This window comes from Perissodus microlepis, chromosome 23 (genome assembly GCF_051167445.1).
Source record: "Perissodus microlepis isolate ML-2025 ecotype Zambia chromosome 23, ASM5116744v1, whole genome shotgun sequence".
Lineage (NCBI taxonomy): Eukaryota > Metazoa > Chordata > Actinopteri > Cichliformes > Cichlidae > Perissodus > Perissodus microlepis.
Genome location: NC_140482.1, coordinates 2332729 through 2349068, shown reverse-complemented (window position 1 = coordinate 2349068; position 16340 = coordinate 2332729). Strand labels below are relative to the sequence as shown.

General features: G+C 43.8%; 1 protein-coding gene across 1 annotated transcript; it reads right to left on the bottom strand.

The window, feature by feature from the left end:
- Positions 1-13: 13 nt before the first annotated feature.
- LOC146360716 (uncharacterized) lies at positions 14-5641 on the bottom strand. Its single transcript, XM_084920429.1, has 3 exons — positions 5511-5641; positions 5117-5390; positions 14-4980 (listed from the first exon to the last, which is right to left on the bottom strand). The coding sequence occupies exons 1-3, from the start codon at positions 5639-5641 to the stop codon at positions 4735-4737; spliced, it is 651 nt and encodes a 216-aa protein (XP_084776555.1). The 3' UTR covers positions 14-4734.
- Positions 5642-16340: the final 10699 nt, after the last annotated feature.

The window sequence follows — 16340 nt, the reverse complement described above, 5'->3', positions numbered from 1 at the left end:
CAGTAAGTCAGGGTCAAGTTAAGGTCATATTTATTTACATAACACATTTCAAACAGCCGATGCTGCACAAAGTGCTTAACAATATAAAAATGGCATTAAAAGCAACAATGTAAAACAATAATAACAATAAAAAGACAATAATAGGACAATAAAAGAATTAAAACAATAACTAAACTAATTCAAATAAGACCAAAACGCTTGGGTCATAGTGTGTTAAAAGCCAGGGCATAGAAATGTGTCTTTAGTAATGATTTAAATTGCTCAAGTGTTTGTGCAGATCTAATATTTAAGGGGAGACTATTCCAAAGTCTGGGACCTGCCACAGAGAAGGATCTATCACCACGGGATTTGAGGTTAGTCCGTGGGATGGACAGCATTAGTTCTGAGCTAGACCTCGTGGTTTTTCCTGGAGCATAGGCAGAGAGGAGCTCAGACAGGTAAGGAGGGGCTCGGGCGTTAAGTGACTTAAAAACAAAAAGTAAAAGTTTAAATTGGATCCTGTAGGAGACAGGACGCCAGTGTAAAGAAGCTAAAACTGGGGTTATATGCTCTCTCCGTTTGGTACCAGTTAGCAGGCGAGCAGCTGCATTTTGAACCATCTGAAGACGATGGATGGTGGCCTGATCTAGACCAAAAAACAATGAATTGCAGTAGTCCAACCTGCAAGTAAGGAAAAGGTGAATAACACGCTCAAAGACGTTAGGAGGTATGGCTTTACCTTGGCCAGCTGTCTTAACTGAAAGAAGCAGGACTGAACTACTGCACTCACCTGCTTATTCAATTTAAAAGAACCATCAATGTAGACACCGAGGTTTTTTACATGTGTTTTACAATACGAGGAAAAGGCGCCCAGACTGCTGTCGATATGATTAACGTTGCCAAAAATGACAACCTCAGTTTTATTTTCATTTAGCTTTAAAAAATTTAATGACAACCACTGTTTGACATCGTCAGCGTAATAAGAGCTGCGGATGGTCTGACCCTGCTTTTAAAGGTAGATAAATCTGCAAATCATCAGCAAAACAGTGAAATGAAATGTACCGCGAGAAGATGGAGCCCAATGGCAACAAATAGAGTGCGAACAGGGCAGGACCCAAAATAGAGCCTTGAGGTACACCGTATTTAAGAGGGGCTATTTTGGAGTTGTGGGGGCCCATATTGACATGAAAAGACCTTTCTGACAAATAGGAACGAAACCACTGTAGGGCAGATCCTTTTAGGCCAGCATGAAATTCTAGCCGTGATAACAGGATGTCACGGTCGACCGTGTCAAAAGCTGCTGACAAGTCCAACAATAAAAGGGCAGAGGGCTGCCAGAGTCCAGAGTTAAAAGAACATCGTTAAAAATCCTTAAAAGTGCCGTCTCAGTGCTATGTAGTGATTTAAAACCAGATTGAAGTTTTTCAGAGATCATATTAAAATCAAGGTGGTCCTGCAACTGTAGGTAGACTACTTTCTCCAAGACCTTAGATAGAAAAGGAAGCTTTGAGGTAGGCCTGTAGTTGGACAGAACAGTTGGGTCCAGGTTTTGTTTTTTAAGAAGAGGCTGAACTACAGCTTGTTTAAAGCATGATGGGACGCAGGGACGTATTAATTGATCTCAGGATAAAAGGCCCAACAGTATTAAAAGTGCTTTTAAGCAAGCTTGGAGGGAGACAGTCAGAGGGGCAGTGTGATGATCTTCGGTTACTAACTACCACGGTCATTAAGGGAGACGGGATCAAACTGCTCTAAGACAGCTGAGCACACAGGAGAAAGACTCGGATCTGAGGCAGCAGACGACGAGACAAGAGCCCTAATCGATAGGATCTTGTCATTAAAAAATGCTAAAACATCATCGCACATACTTGGTGAAGAAATGACTCCAGCATTATCACGTGAACTAAGAAAGCGATTAAGGACATTAAAAAGTACCTGAGGCCTGTGACCGGTGGGCCGCTCGTGATTTTTCGTTTTTATGGGCTGATGGTGTTTTATTTCTTTTCTTTTTTTAACGGTATAAATGAAAGGTGCTGGATTGGCCAGTTGGTCATGGTCGACTCTGGGCTGGACCAATTACAGCCGAGGAGGTCGAGCTTTAAAGTTGAGGTGAAAAGGTATGCGATTTGTCCCGTACTACATCAGCTAGAAAGTTGCTAATTCAATCACGAAACTGATCAATGATCAGCTGATCGGCTTTTCTCTCTTGTTTGTTTATCGCCCACTTTGCGCCAGAAAGAGGAAACCAGCGAATAAACAACAGCAGCACGTTTAAGCTTGATCAGCTGTTGTTAGAATTGATTTAATATTAGTTTCTAGTATCAGCTGATGTTTGCTGGAGCCACAGCTGTAAAGCTGCTGGTCATGATGTCTGTTTGGATATGTGGTGAGAGGGAAACATGAAGATGAAACCAGGAGACGTCCTTACTGAATCATCAGAGCTGAACAGGAGAAACAGGTTTACCTTTTAGGTGACATGAATGAGTTGAAGTTATGAACTGTTTCTGAGAGACAAATAACACCAGGATCCTTTTCTAAGTAGCTGACAGCTGGTAACTGTGCAGGGGCGGGTCTAGCAAAGTGTTGCCAGGGGGGCAGGTAGGGCATTAACAGGGAGAGGGGGGCACAAGGAAATACTTTTCTTTCTTATTCTCATTTAAAATGTTTCGCTTTTAATAAATAATTATCTGAATCTTACAACCAAAGTTTTCATCTGATGTAAAATGTATAGAAATCCATTATTGTATTCAGTAAATATTAAGTCTAGTATATATCCTAGTAAGTTATAGTATTATTTTCTTTGGGAAGGTACCATCTGTGCAGTCTGCAATTCTGCTGAAGAAAGATGTTGAATCTATTTAATTACTGGAGAAAAATAATAGATTTCTGTGCATTTTTTTACGTGCATTAAATTAAAAAAGTTTTTGTCAATTAAGCATCTTGAGGCAGAGGGTGGGGGCGTGGTTCCCTATTTTTTTTCTTTCTTTTTTTTTTGCTGGAAGTTGGCAACCCTATTAGTGAGGTATATGTAATTATAAATTAGGTTGTTTATATTTTTGCTAAGTACTGTTTATTTGATTTGATATACCTTTATTAGTCCCACAAGGGGAAATTTCATTTAAAATAGCAGAATAGGGAGGATGGTGTAGGATTAAGTTTATTATAAAGGCTTTATGGTTTTTCCTATAATACCATGGTGGGCCGGTCACTAGTCAAAATGCCCGGGCTGATTTTTTGTCCCAGTCCAGTCTGTGACTGTTTACTGACACTAAGTTTGAGACAAACTTTGTCTTTGCAGTTTTTACAGCTTCTTGGTGAGCAGAAAGACGAGTCCTTAAAATCTGTAGGGAAACGTGCAATCTGTCCTTTTTCCATCTCCTTTCGGCGCGTCTGTAGTCACGTCTGAGGGAGCGCGTATGTTCGTTCAGCCACGGCTCTGATAAATGCTTAGCGCGCACAGTCCTGTGCGGAGCAATAGAGTCCAAGATATCAGTGCGGGTAGAATGAAGAATGTCCGAAAGGTCCTCAACACTTTTACAGTTGGAGTTCATTATTCCAGAATCCATAAAGGCAGCAGAAAAAGCGGCGCTGTTAGAGCATTAAGCGCTCGCTTTTTGCGCGCTGAGGCGCACGGCTTATCTACCGAGCAGCGCAGCGTTACAGTGAACAACACAGGAAGATGATCGGAGATGCGCAACTCGGATATTTCCGTGATGCACACATCCAGCCCGTGGGAGAGCACCGAGTCCAGTGTGTGACCTTTTTCATGCGTGGGACCGGTAACCCACTGGGTCAAGTTAAAAGAGTCAATAATATTTAAAAAGTCCTTGACCAAAAGTTTAGAGTCACAGCAGACATGGATGTTAAAATCAGTTTTTCTCAAATGCTAAAACACATTTCACAAACATGTTCCCCAAACACAACACCCTTTTCTAGAGCTACATAAACACAACCACACCTTCCCACTGCAAAACTCAAACTTTCACACCAAAAGAGCAGCTCGCAGCTTTCAAAAATGTAAACACATCATTACACACTACAGCAAAACAATTGAAAACACAATGCTCAGTTTGTGAGAAGGTTCTTTGTTTCATAACTGCCAATGCATATTTTTAGAAACCATACAGTAACGGATCGTCGTAGATCTCTGCAGAGGCATTTAGATTTGTGAGTTTCATATGAAGAGTATAAATCTATAGAAAATCCTGCATGTACGTACACTACTGTAACACAACTCAATGCAAAAACAGAATCTATTGCACACAACAGTACTCCTGAAAACATGATCAGGGTGTGAAGTTTTTTTTTAATTTACGTCACACACACACACACACACACACACACAAAATCATGTTGCTGAGCTGCATCGGGCCACATCACCTCATCCACATCGTAGGATATATTGTCTCTTGCCAGGCACCGCGGGAAAAACGCCCTGGAATGGCGAATCCATCCTTGGAAGGCCTCCGCTGGGATGTCAACACAGGCCAGCTCCATTGCCCTGAGGAGGTTCTCTCTTGTGGTTGTCTGTCATAAACCTTCCCTCTCCACGATGAGAAGAACTCCTCTATAGGGTTCAGGAAAGGGGAGTAGGGTGTCAGACAGACGTTTAAAAAGTGGAACTGTTGGTGGTGAACCACTCTCTGATTTGGTTTGTTCTGTGGAAGCGGACATTGTCCCAAATGATCACATAAATGTGATGTGCGGGCCCAGGATGGTGTTGTTGGTGGTCCAGGAGGATGTCTTTTAGCTCCTCTAGGAAGGTGAGGAGACGTTGGGTGTTGTAAGACCGAAGGACAGCATGCCGGTGGACAAGCCCCTCCGAACCCATGGCCGCACAAAGGGTAATATTACCCCCCCCTCCCCGTTGGCCAGGGACCTCAGCGATGGCTCTTTGGCCAATGACGTTCCGGCCTCTTTGCCTTCGTTTCTGCAGGTTGAAGCCAGCCTCATCCAGAGGTACTCATGAGGTCTGGCCATCGCGTCCAACTGTAATATCCTCTGTGACAATGTGAAAGTGCACAGGTGTTCAGAACAACAGTCAATCAGGTAGCACAGGATTGTCCAGAAGTAATGTAGGCCACTGAGCAACACAGTATGTCCACTAACTGTACTGTGAACATGGACGTATACTTACTTGCACATACTCGTAACGTAGGTCTTTGTGTCGCGCAGAGTTGCGCTCAAAGGGAACCCTGTAGACCTGTTTCATCCGCGTGTTTTTGCGCCGGAGAACTCTGCCTATTGTGGCCAAGCTGACATCGTCAGTGCTCTCAAAGTTGACATTATCGGCAATGACTTTGTCTCTGATCTCCCGGAGTCTGATGAGGTTGTTCCCACGAACCGTATCCACAATGAGGGTTTCTTTAAATATGGCAACCCTCCCACCTCTATGTGGCATTCTTTCAACTCTAAAGAAAGAAACATGTGTTGTCACATGTGTTACAATACAGTCTGATGTGAAACCAATAGACTACTTTCACAGGTTTGTAAAACTGTATTGTGACAAAGAAAGCAATCGAGTCCAATACCTGTTGTGTTGTCTGAATGCCCTGATAATGGCGGCCACGGTGAACCTACTCAGGTTTGGACGGACTCTTAGTCCTGCTTCAGCCTTTGTCATGACATGGACGATGACACGGTCAATGACTGTTGCTCGCATCTCGTCCGTAATGATGGTGCGAGGTTGTCTTGCTCTCCCTCCTGGACCTTCTCCTCTCCCATGTTGGCCTCCTCCTCTTCCTCATTGGCCTGCTCCTCTTCCTCCTCTCATTTGAAGTCCTCTTCCTCGTTGGCCTGCTCCTCTTCTTCCAGGGCCAGCTCTTCTCCCTCCTCTGCATTGAATTCCTCTTCCCCTGACTCTGCCTTCATCCATGGTGTTCAGGCATCTTCAGCATACTGTGCACTCTGAACTTGCTTTTATACATGTGGTCACAGAATTAGCAACAGGTGTCTTCAATTTTGAGTCGTTGTGTGTAATGAATGACGCCAGGTGTGTTCATTGTGTTCAAATATTGCTGACTGTGGCAAGCATGTTGCATCACATGAGCTTTCATTTGAGAATATGAGCAGAGTTCTTTTGCAACTTGTGTTTTAGGAAAGATGTGTTTAGATTTGTGACAACGGAGGATTATGTTCTGTGACTTGTGTCTTCATGTGACATGTGTTTATGATATTGGTAAATGATGGCTAGATTTAGATGTGTTTAGACAACTGGTCATTTGGTTTAGAGGATTGGCTTTTGTGTTTTAGCATTTGAGAAAAACTGTAAGAACAATTCCAGCCATAAAACCTGAAAACTCTTTGATAAAATCCTTATTAAACTTGGGAGGACGATATATGAGGACACACAGCAAAGGCGCAGCAGAGTTCAGGTGTAACTCAAACAGCTGGAGTTCAAAACTAGAAAATGAGTCGTGCTGTAATGTTTGATGGCAATGAAATCGAGCGTTGAACACGGTGGCTAAGCCTCCCCCCCACCAGAGGACCGAGGGAGGCTGAAGAATGAGAAATTAGGAGGAACCAGTTCCAAAAAAGCTACAGACTCACCGGGTTGAAGCCATGTTTCTGTCAGAAACAGAAAGTCCAACTGTTGTGACTTTAGGAAGTCGTTTAATACAAACGTCTTGTTTGCTAATGATCTTACATTTAGTAAAGCCATTTGGAGTGTGTAGATCCTAACATCAGATGTTCCAGCTCGGTTAAGTGTGCGAAGATTTCTGTGGTCCACACCGTATCCACGGTCCGAGGCCGCTTAGGGAAATAGAATGCTGAGAGCGGGGATCAAGTGTCGTGGGAGCTCCAGGGACAACAGGCAGGATCCATCTAAAGATGCACTCTGCTGGTCCAGTAGCTCCACGAGAAGCACGGAGAAGAGCTCGGACTTTGATGAGTGTACCAGCCCGCTTTCCTCGTTTCCTCGGGCGCTTCTTCCAGGAAGTGGTGTAGGAGTGTTGGCACAGATAAACCAGAATACAGGGCTCAAAAAGTGGTGGAGGAGGCCCATAATCATCTCCTGTCTCCGTTTGTTTAAGAGCCAGGTCATACGATGCTTTGATTTTTAAGAGTAACTGGCGATTGTACACACGCAGAGCGAGGGCATTTTGAGATAAAATAGAAAAGGATAAGGCCAGCAAAGCCAAAGCAAAGCTAGCAGAGCTGACGGACGTGTCGCCATCTTCCTGTCCAGTTCCTGTCACTAAACTAAATGAAATAACACAATGTATCTCAAAGATACAAAATATAACAATATAGTTCTAATAAGTATAAATAACTATGTAACTATATATATATAAACATTCCTGTATTTTAGACAAAATTAAACATATATGGCTGCTTGCAACTGGCAACAATGCACTGAAATAAAGGATGCAGTTAAAGCTGATGAGGTTTTCAGTGAAGACTGTAACCAGTCAATGTCTAACCTGGGGACATTTAACCCTAACTTTACATCTGTGGTATTTAACATGCTTGCTCAAGTCTTCCAACAGAAAGGATCGAGAATGTTAAGCTACCTTTAGTTTCTGCGGTTGATACCAAACTGTCCCATATTTTGCTCAGTCTCACTTTTAAAATGAGCATGTTTCACGGTAATAAGCATCACAGTTTATGCGTGAGAAAAAGACTTCAGTGTGAGAAACACTGTAACACCAAGAATAGTCATTTGTAGAGTTAACACACATAGTTAAGACACAGACTCAATAGCAACACAATTTTATCTTATTGTTACTTCAAAAATGATCAAAAATCAGTGACAGAATTCAGTGTTGACTCAATGAAATGTATTTAAAATACTTTCTATTATTTTCTGCAACAAGTCAAATTCCACGAGGTTGGATGATGATTAGAAGCTACTTGGCGCCATATGTGTGACGTAATATTGGCGCATACATGTCTCCCAAGTCAGACTCCTGTCAAGGACGTGAAGTTTGGGACACACTGGTCGTTACACGTGTTCATGTAGGTCAAACTATGCACTTGCAGTACTGCCTGTATAGGTGGCGCTCTAGAGCCATTTAAACTTCCATGTCCCGAACCAATAAAATACCAACATTTTCCAGACCAGACCTGACGTGTGCGCAGAAACCCCTGAGTTTTTGAACATGTGTGTGCTCTCTGAAAGGCCACTCATTTACTAACATTAGAAGCTGCGCAGAAACAGTCAGTGCTCTGATCAAACACTCGCAGCCTCCCTCTAAGCTCAAAGCAAACTCTTAACACACACTAGCTGTTCTAAATGCCAGAACTGCGTAAAACCAAGGACCACCATCAATGATATAATAAAACACGAGACGTGTTTTATTTCTTGCCCTCATCACAAGTCATTCAATAGAGCGCGAGAGAGTGGGAGGGGTGGGAGGATGCGAGCGCTCACAGCTGATTTCCGGCAACACGTTGCGTGAGTGGACGGTGCGGGAGGGGACAGGAGGACAGCTCTCACCTGCCGCACGCAACTTTTATCGTGTGCGTCTCAAGGACAGTTACGGTCCACGCCGGGTTAGCGTGTCACGCAGCGTGGAGGATGGGACTGTAGTTTCGTGTAAACGCGCACCAAAATAAACACAGCAGCAGCACCGGGATCAGCGACACCGTGCCGAGGACAGGAGCATTAATCCGGGTAAAAACACGCAGGCCGCGCTGATCGCAGCGATGATGAGAGACTCGGAGCGGCCCGAGCTGGAAGACGTGGCCGAGGAGGAGGACGTGCTCGCTGGGCTGGAACACTCCAGGAGCGCACAGGAGTCCGGTGTCTCTCAGGTGTGTGCTGCTCTCCTTCCATGCTTACCGCGTACAGGAGCCGCTGCTGCAGGCTGCCGGCGCCTGTGTGAGGCAGGAAGCTTTCATCGGAAACAACAGATGTGTTTTGATTTCAGGTACCCAAACAGAAAGAGCTGAAGGGAGCTGAGCAGCAGCTGGCGGTATCCCAGATGGAGGCAGAGTTTGTGCAGCTGACCTTCAGGAAGCAGGTGTCTTACAGGTAGGAAGTCTCCAAACAGACCGGAGGAGTGAACGTGGCAACGAAACACTGATAGTCCCCACGTTGTCTGCGTGCTGGGACTGAGTGTGGAAAGGCACAGTTACACTTTAACAGGAGGTGAATTGTTACCCACAGTGAAGTGGTCACCTGACACTGACACGAACACTGTTCCAGCTTAAGACAGATGAAGTTATATATGCTGTAAGGTGCAACGTAATCAGTGGTAGTGCACACTGAGTAAGAGACTGCCGTGAGCTTAGTGATTCTCTTCCTTGTACTTTCACCAGTAGCACAAATCCTGATGATTATGACCATGAATGTGACCTGGTGTGTTCTCAGTATAGACGTGATGGCAGCCATCATCAGGTACATGGACTGGTTCTTTCATGGCTCATTCACCCATTCATATAAGCACTCTTTTCCTGTGCTTTCCAACATTCACACACATTCACACTCTGAATGGCTGAACGAGACGAAACCACCAACCTTCCAATTAACAGATCATCATCATCATCATCGTTTATTTATATAGCACTTTAAAAACACACAAGGCTGACCAAAGTGCTGAACAACAGAAACATAATAGATACGATAAGAATAATAAATACGATAAAATAATAAACATAGCGAAAACAATAAAATACAAGTCAGTCAACCACTCCGAGGCACAACAGGTCATCTGTTGTGCCTCGGAGCTACAACCACCTCCAACAGATTTCCCAACTGAAACTATTAAGACAATAAAAGCATGTGCACGACTTTGCTGCATACGAAACTGGCACATGCACCGACTGGTGTGACAGAAGAGGACACTATGGAGGCTGAAAGAAGACGTTTTCATATCTGTGAGCATACAAAATATGCTTCCAGCAAGTGTTTTAAATAAAAGATGTACAGACATAACAGGCGTGTTTACAAACTGGCTTGAAAAATTGGAGGAATCAAAAAGAGAAGCAGTGAAACTGATGAGTTGATTGGTTTGGAGAGCGCTGCTGCAGGTGCAGGTGACTGCTGTGCATGTATGTGTGCCTCATTCAGTCACTCAGCCTGTTCACAGCCAGAGAAAAGTGACCGTAAGGGCTCCATTAGTTTAACTCGCTGTGTTTAGGATCAATGTTCGAATCCATTTCCTGGGTTACCAGGGTGACGCCCTCTAACACAGCTAATGTGATTGGTCTCCTGAAAAGGAGCAACAATAGGAAAGTAATAAGTGAAGCTTGTAATCTAAAATCCATTTAACATCTGATCCTTCTGTGTTTACAGAAATGGCACCACACTGGGCTGTCACTATAAACTGGATTGTCCTTTTTGTTTTCTCATCAATGAAATAAATACATGAGTCTGTTGCCTTAGAAACTGTAGTTACGATCTGTTTGTCTTTAATCTGATTATTGGTCCTCGTCTCCAGCACTCCCTTCACTACTGAGCTGGTGTCCAGTGTTTCACTGGTCTCAGGTTGTGTTTTAGTTTTTCCACCTCCCGATCAGGCCTCGCCGACACATGCCGCTTGTACTCAGGGTCGTGTCGAGGAGGATAAACGGCAAGCGCTCCACGTGCCCGAGATGCACTGAGCAGGTCTGGGTGAGGAGAACAAAGTCAGATCTTCAAATACAGGAAGTGAAAGTATTTTTACATCAGTCGGTGTCATGATAATGCACAGTGAAGTCACGTGTGCTGCCTCCTTCATGCTCTCTGCAGCACCACAGCCTGATAATAAATAGCGGGGCATGCTGTGAGCTACACGCGTGAAAAGGTGACTGCAGACATGTCTGACCTAATTTTCCTGATATGATTCTCAGGCCATTGCAGCCTGTTGCCGGCGACCCCAAAGCTAATATGGAGCGATGATCTGAGACGGTGGGCAGGCGTTTGTTTTCCTCACGAGCTCTGGCACTGCTGTCAGATATGAATGCTCTCCAACTTCCTTCAGCTATTGACGGACTTGCTGTTGATGTATTATGAGCAGGATGCAAATAGGAATGATTAAAGTACTTGCAGGGACTTTATTGGACAGTTTTTAGCCTGTTTCTCCTGATTCTTTTTTCTCCCCTCTCTTTTTATTTACACTGATTGTCTGTTTAGTAAGAAGGTTTTTGTTTGTCTTGTAGGACTAGAGATGTACCCGATGAATGATGTACTTCTTACTCTTTTCAAAAGAAAGAAGTGGGACATGCATATGGAGTGGCTTTGAGCGCAGCTGCAGCTGCGTGTGCTGACTGAACCTGTGGCTGTGGATGTAGCTTCTGTTCAGGCTACACCTGCATGTGTGGTTGGATGTATGATGCTTTGCTGCACTTTACTCCTGCTATTAATAGACGGTAGAGCATTGTTAACTCACATGGGATCTGAAACCTTTACCAGACGTGTTAGCCGTACTGTACAAACATCATCTGCAGGCAGTATTACGCCTGAAACATGGCATTTCTTGCAGCTGTGCTGGTCTTTCATGTTAGAGGTGATTGATAAACTGAACTAAATCATGACAAACACCCACCTGTCTTCCTTCAGATTCCCTTGTGTTCCCTGTTGAATCTGCCTGAGGTCCTCAGCACTGTCTGAATTCAGGTGGAACACTTCAGAGAAAAGCTTTGATGTTCTCCATCCCTGCACTGACGTTCTCAGTGGAACTGTTCATCAACTGGTTTCTTATGTCACTGCCACCATGAGGCATAATCTCAGCATAATTTAGTATGGTCTGTAATCCACATGGGATTGTGTGTGTGGGGGTGGGGCAGGCTGCCTGGCTTTCAGCTCTCCTGACTCAGACGAGTTATGTAAGGATCATCTGTAGCTGTTGCCTACAAAAGTGTGTGTTGCTGCGTGTATATTTCATGCTGTGAGATAATCTACATAAAATTCGAGGTCAGCCGGAATTCCATTAGCGTCAACACAAGTGTGTGACATGAATTAAGTCTACATGAAGCAGGAACGATCAGATACAGTTTGCAGCTGCAGCTCCTGAAAGGCTTCAGCGATTCGAGCTCGAGAGGCAGCGCGTTTCATTTTTGGTGCTATTGATTAAAATGTTTGTCCAAAGCGTCTGTTGTTATCTTGTTGTTTTTAGTGTCTCTGTGGCAGCATAGACACTGTTCATGCTGACGCTCGGTGCCTCACAGCTATCAAAGTAGTGCTGCTGCATCATACGAAGCCTCAGCCGAGCACGTAGCCTGTAGTTTCATGTTGAATAGCCTGATGCAATTATGTTACATGTAGACATTTAAATTATTTGCATTTATTATAATCAAATGGTTTTGCAGGGTGTAAAAATTGCAGAGAAGAACAAAACCTTGGCGCTGTGTTTTGCATGATGACAAAAACAGTGTTACAACAGTTAGGAACATGTCAGATGTGTGTGTCTGTGTTTGCATAAAACAGGCTTGCTGTCGTGTTTGTATTTCTAACCACACGCTGACAGTGGCAGTCAGTGACAACAGGCCCGTGCACTCAGCGCAGCTGCAAACATACAGAAGCAGCTGGAAGGAAAGGCCTGCACATATGGAGCAGAGGCTGATAACAATCAGACATTAGGCACTGCTTTCCTTGTGATGATGATAGTAATAGTAACTGGAATAAACTGTGTCTGTTCTGTAATTAGATGAACTTATTCTGTTTAAAGGATCGATGGTGAAACAGACAAAGACGGGCAGATTGGTGCCACCTCCACAGCTCTGCTGACGGCGTCCAGCTTGACGGCTCACTCGTGCTGTGCGTCTGACTAGCTAGTCACACGTGTTTTATGTCCTTATCGTGTGAAACCTTCAGGAGGAAATATTGCTTTTCTGTACACAAGAAAGTAAATATAATTATGGATTTTAATTAGGACACTCATGCTCCTGCCACCCCCCCTTTTTTTGTCGGTGCTGTAGCTCTTTTGTAGCACCATTATGCGAAATGCTTTCTTCTTACACAAGCTAATAACATGGGGCTGTGTTCATAAAGGACAAACAGCCGTGCGTGGACAAACGACAAAAGAAGACCAGCACCTTGATTCCTTCCAGTGAAATTCAGCCCAGTGTTTACTGAAGGGGGAACACAAGGGTTCATGCTAAAGCTGGAGCAGCATTTCCACAGAACAGGGAACGTGAATTTGCATTCACATTCCCTGTAAGTTATTTTTGAATGTGTGTATCAGTGGCCTAATATAGCACATTTGTTATCTTTGATATGTGTGCTGTAGAGCTCTGTGCATGTTTACAATCTGATGAGAAGCTGGTGGGTGTGAGAGCCTGGAGGAGAAGGGACGATCCGACAGAAGATTTCAGAGACAGAGAAGGCAAACTGAGCTGTGGCTCACTCTATTAGCTACAAACATGGAGCGGAGGCTATTCCAGGCAGGTGGAGAAGAATACTGAGCTGATGAAGGGTATCTGGTTGGTTCGTCCAAGTCAGAACAACAAAAAAAAGTTGTTAAAAACAGACCGAGAAAAGAGTTAAAGTTCAGGAAATGGGACTGACTGAATGAGCAGAGTGTACTCTGGGACAATGTTCCTTCTAATGTTTCATGTGTCTGAGCGAACACACAAACTCCCTGAGTTTGGACCACTGTGAGCGACAGCAGACGTGTGCACTGTGGTCACGCCAGCATCCAATCCATCCAAGTTACATGTTTATTAAAATAATCAAATCACAGCATTTATGTTAGACTACTTTTAATTAACTGCTTTAGCCCACTTACAATGAAAATTAAAAACAATCTTGTTCATGACCTGTAGCATGTTCACACTATTGGAGGTAAAAATAACTTCAACTCCAATTTTGAAAACACAACTTTCTATTTTTTCTTTCTTTTTTTATAAAGCTCTGACTTGTATTATGAGTCTGTGGTCTGGGAGAGAGTCTGTAACTCTGTCTGCAAAATACAGGATATAATGACCAATGTTGGGCAATTAATTATATAGTTACTTCTTCAAAAAAGTAACTGAGTTTTGCAAACAACAAAGTTTTTTGCAGCTGTTTACCTAAAAATGCAGCCAAGGCGTTTTTTAAAGAAACATTTCAAACTATTTACAGAACAATCAGCTGTTCTGCATCAAATCTGATGCCACACAAATTATTTGTGCCGCTCCAAAAAATAATTTCTGTCCTCTATGACAGCGGTCCCCAACCTTTTTTGCGCCACGGACCGGTTTATGCCCGACAATATTTTCACGGACCGGCCTTTAAGGTGTCGCGGATAAATACAACAAAATAAAAGTAGTACCGGTACCGAAAAAAAGAAAATTTATTCATAACACACTTGAAAAGACCAAGGAAAACCGAGTAAACGATAAAACCGATAAAAAACCCTGAAAACTATAAATTTCACACCTGAGCCTCAACTCTCGCGGCCCGGCACCAAACGACTCTCAGACCGGTACCGGTCCGAGGCCCGGGGGTTGGGGACCGCTGCTCAATGAGATGAAGGAGAACAACAGCCTGATACCTGCAGGCCTGACAGCAGCAGATGCATCACTGCTGTAACACCTGTAACATTCAGCAGTCGCCTCATTGTTCTGACACACACAACAAAACTGTTGACCACACTACACACTAACTACACACTAACTACACACTAACTACACAAGGTTTGCGCTAAACGTCTCAAATCTCTCACATCTCAAACACGCCGTCACTCCTAAAACTTCCCCCTCCCTAAACAACTAAATGTCATGTTGTCATATCATTTTTTGATTGGTCCACATGGTACATTTTTCGACCAATAGGAAAGGCTGGGGGGTTTTTTTGGTTTTGTCTTTGCTCACAGGCTTTCGAGCGTTTTCCTTATAAAACGCCGTTTTTACCGTTTCTTCCCGCAGTAAATATAAACAACGACAGTATTCAGGAAGAAAAACAAACATTGCAGATATTTTTATCATAACTCTGGTTTTACGTGGCCGATCAACACAATTTAAAAACTGCTATAAAGTCCACACTTTGTCCGTCAGTTGTTCGTCTGTCCTGCTCACATCTCCAATGGTTGTACACGTTGTCATTAACGTGGCTTCGCTCCACATCAGCCGCTTTGCTAAAACACCGGTGTCGCACATAAGGACGCCGTCATAGCCTGTCAGCGACGTTGATCAGCTGCGTATATACGAATGTGAATCGCATCATTGACTGGACTATGGGATAAGGTGGCATCGTTCTGATCCCATACGGGAGCAGCCAGTCACTGACTAACACTGCAGAACAGAATTGTTAAAGATTTTATTTTAATTTCAATTCAGGTTACATTTTTTTTTCGTGCGCAACGCAGATTTTCTGTGTGCAGAGACCATGCCAGCAGCACGCGCGCAGCTTAGAGGGAACGTTGCTCTGGGACTATTTTTTCGCCTTAGTCTGGTCAGTTTTTATTGTTCCAGCCAGTAGCTGCAGCTACGCCTTTAGTTCGTAAATCTTCTCGTCATCACTGGCATACAACGTTGTGGCAGCATACTGATGTTCACGCTGATGTTTGTGAGCGGCACGCATTGGTGCATCAGCTGAGTCTGCTGAAGCAGTTGCAGAAAACAGCCACTCATCTCGTCTCGCGTCATCGGCTGCATAAAACAAAAACTCTTCCTTGTAAGCGTGCAATAATAATCCATAAGGCACCAGATCTAGCATGGTGACTAGAGATGTGTGGCCTCCTTATTTATTATAGCTCTGGCACTACCTATAAGCAGAGAAGAGTGGCAAAGTAAGTAATCTTAGTTCAGATTAAGTTAGATCAGGTGTTATGAGAACTGGCAGCTACATAAAGGATATGCTGTAAAACGGAGACTGAAGGGCAAAGGCAGGTGGAAGCTTGGGGGAAAACTCAGCCAGTGGTTCATCTTACCTCACGTCAAAGCTGTTATATTTGTGTTGCAATCAATTTCAATTCAATTTTCTGTATATAGCACCAACTCACAACAAGAGTCACCTCAAGGTGCTTAATTCTAACTGTAAGCAAATGACATGCGATGTGCTAACATGGGGCCAAGTGGCTAAAAACGCTTCAAAAGACCAAACCAGCAGCATATACAGGTGATGTGAGCCATAGACGGTCAGCAGGTAACTGTGGCGACAGAAGAGCTTTCTGGTTGGTGACCTTTGACACAATCGATTAAATTGGCACGATCAATGTAAAACTCTCTCCTGTCAACGTGTGAGAGAAGCTCGTTTTTTCGTTTGAAGAGTGAGGTTTCTGTCCCATGCTAACGTCAGGGTTTCCCTCGGCCTTGGCCCCGGGGCTTTTTGGCAATTTGTGATTTGCTTTAGTTTTTAGAGAGGCTTTATGACTAGCTGTATAGTGAGCTCATAGTGCTTTGGTCATTTGTTCCTTTGTGCTTTTGAGTTTAATGTGGTGCCCTTGCATAGCTTTGGTTGATTATAGGTTTGTTAGTTCCCTTTTGTGATCCCTGTCTGTTCCCTGTGTCTGCCT

What these genes read in the sequence shown, in the direction of transcription:
- LOC146360716 (XM_084920429.1), bottom strand. Translation starts at nt 5,641, where the DNA reads ATGCGAGCAACAGTCATTGACCGTGTCATCGTCCATGTCATGACAAAG. An exon ending in GCATTCAGACAACACAACAG is followed by an intron (nt 5,391 to 5,510) that starts GTATTGGACTCG and finishes TTCTTTCTTTAG; the next exon opens with AGTTGAAAGAATGCCACATA. An exon ending in TACGTTACGAGTATGTGCAA is followed by an intron (nt 4,981 to 5,116) that starts GTAAGTATACGT and finishes ACATTGTCACAG; the next exon opens with AGGATATTACAGTTGGACGC.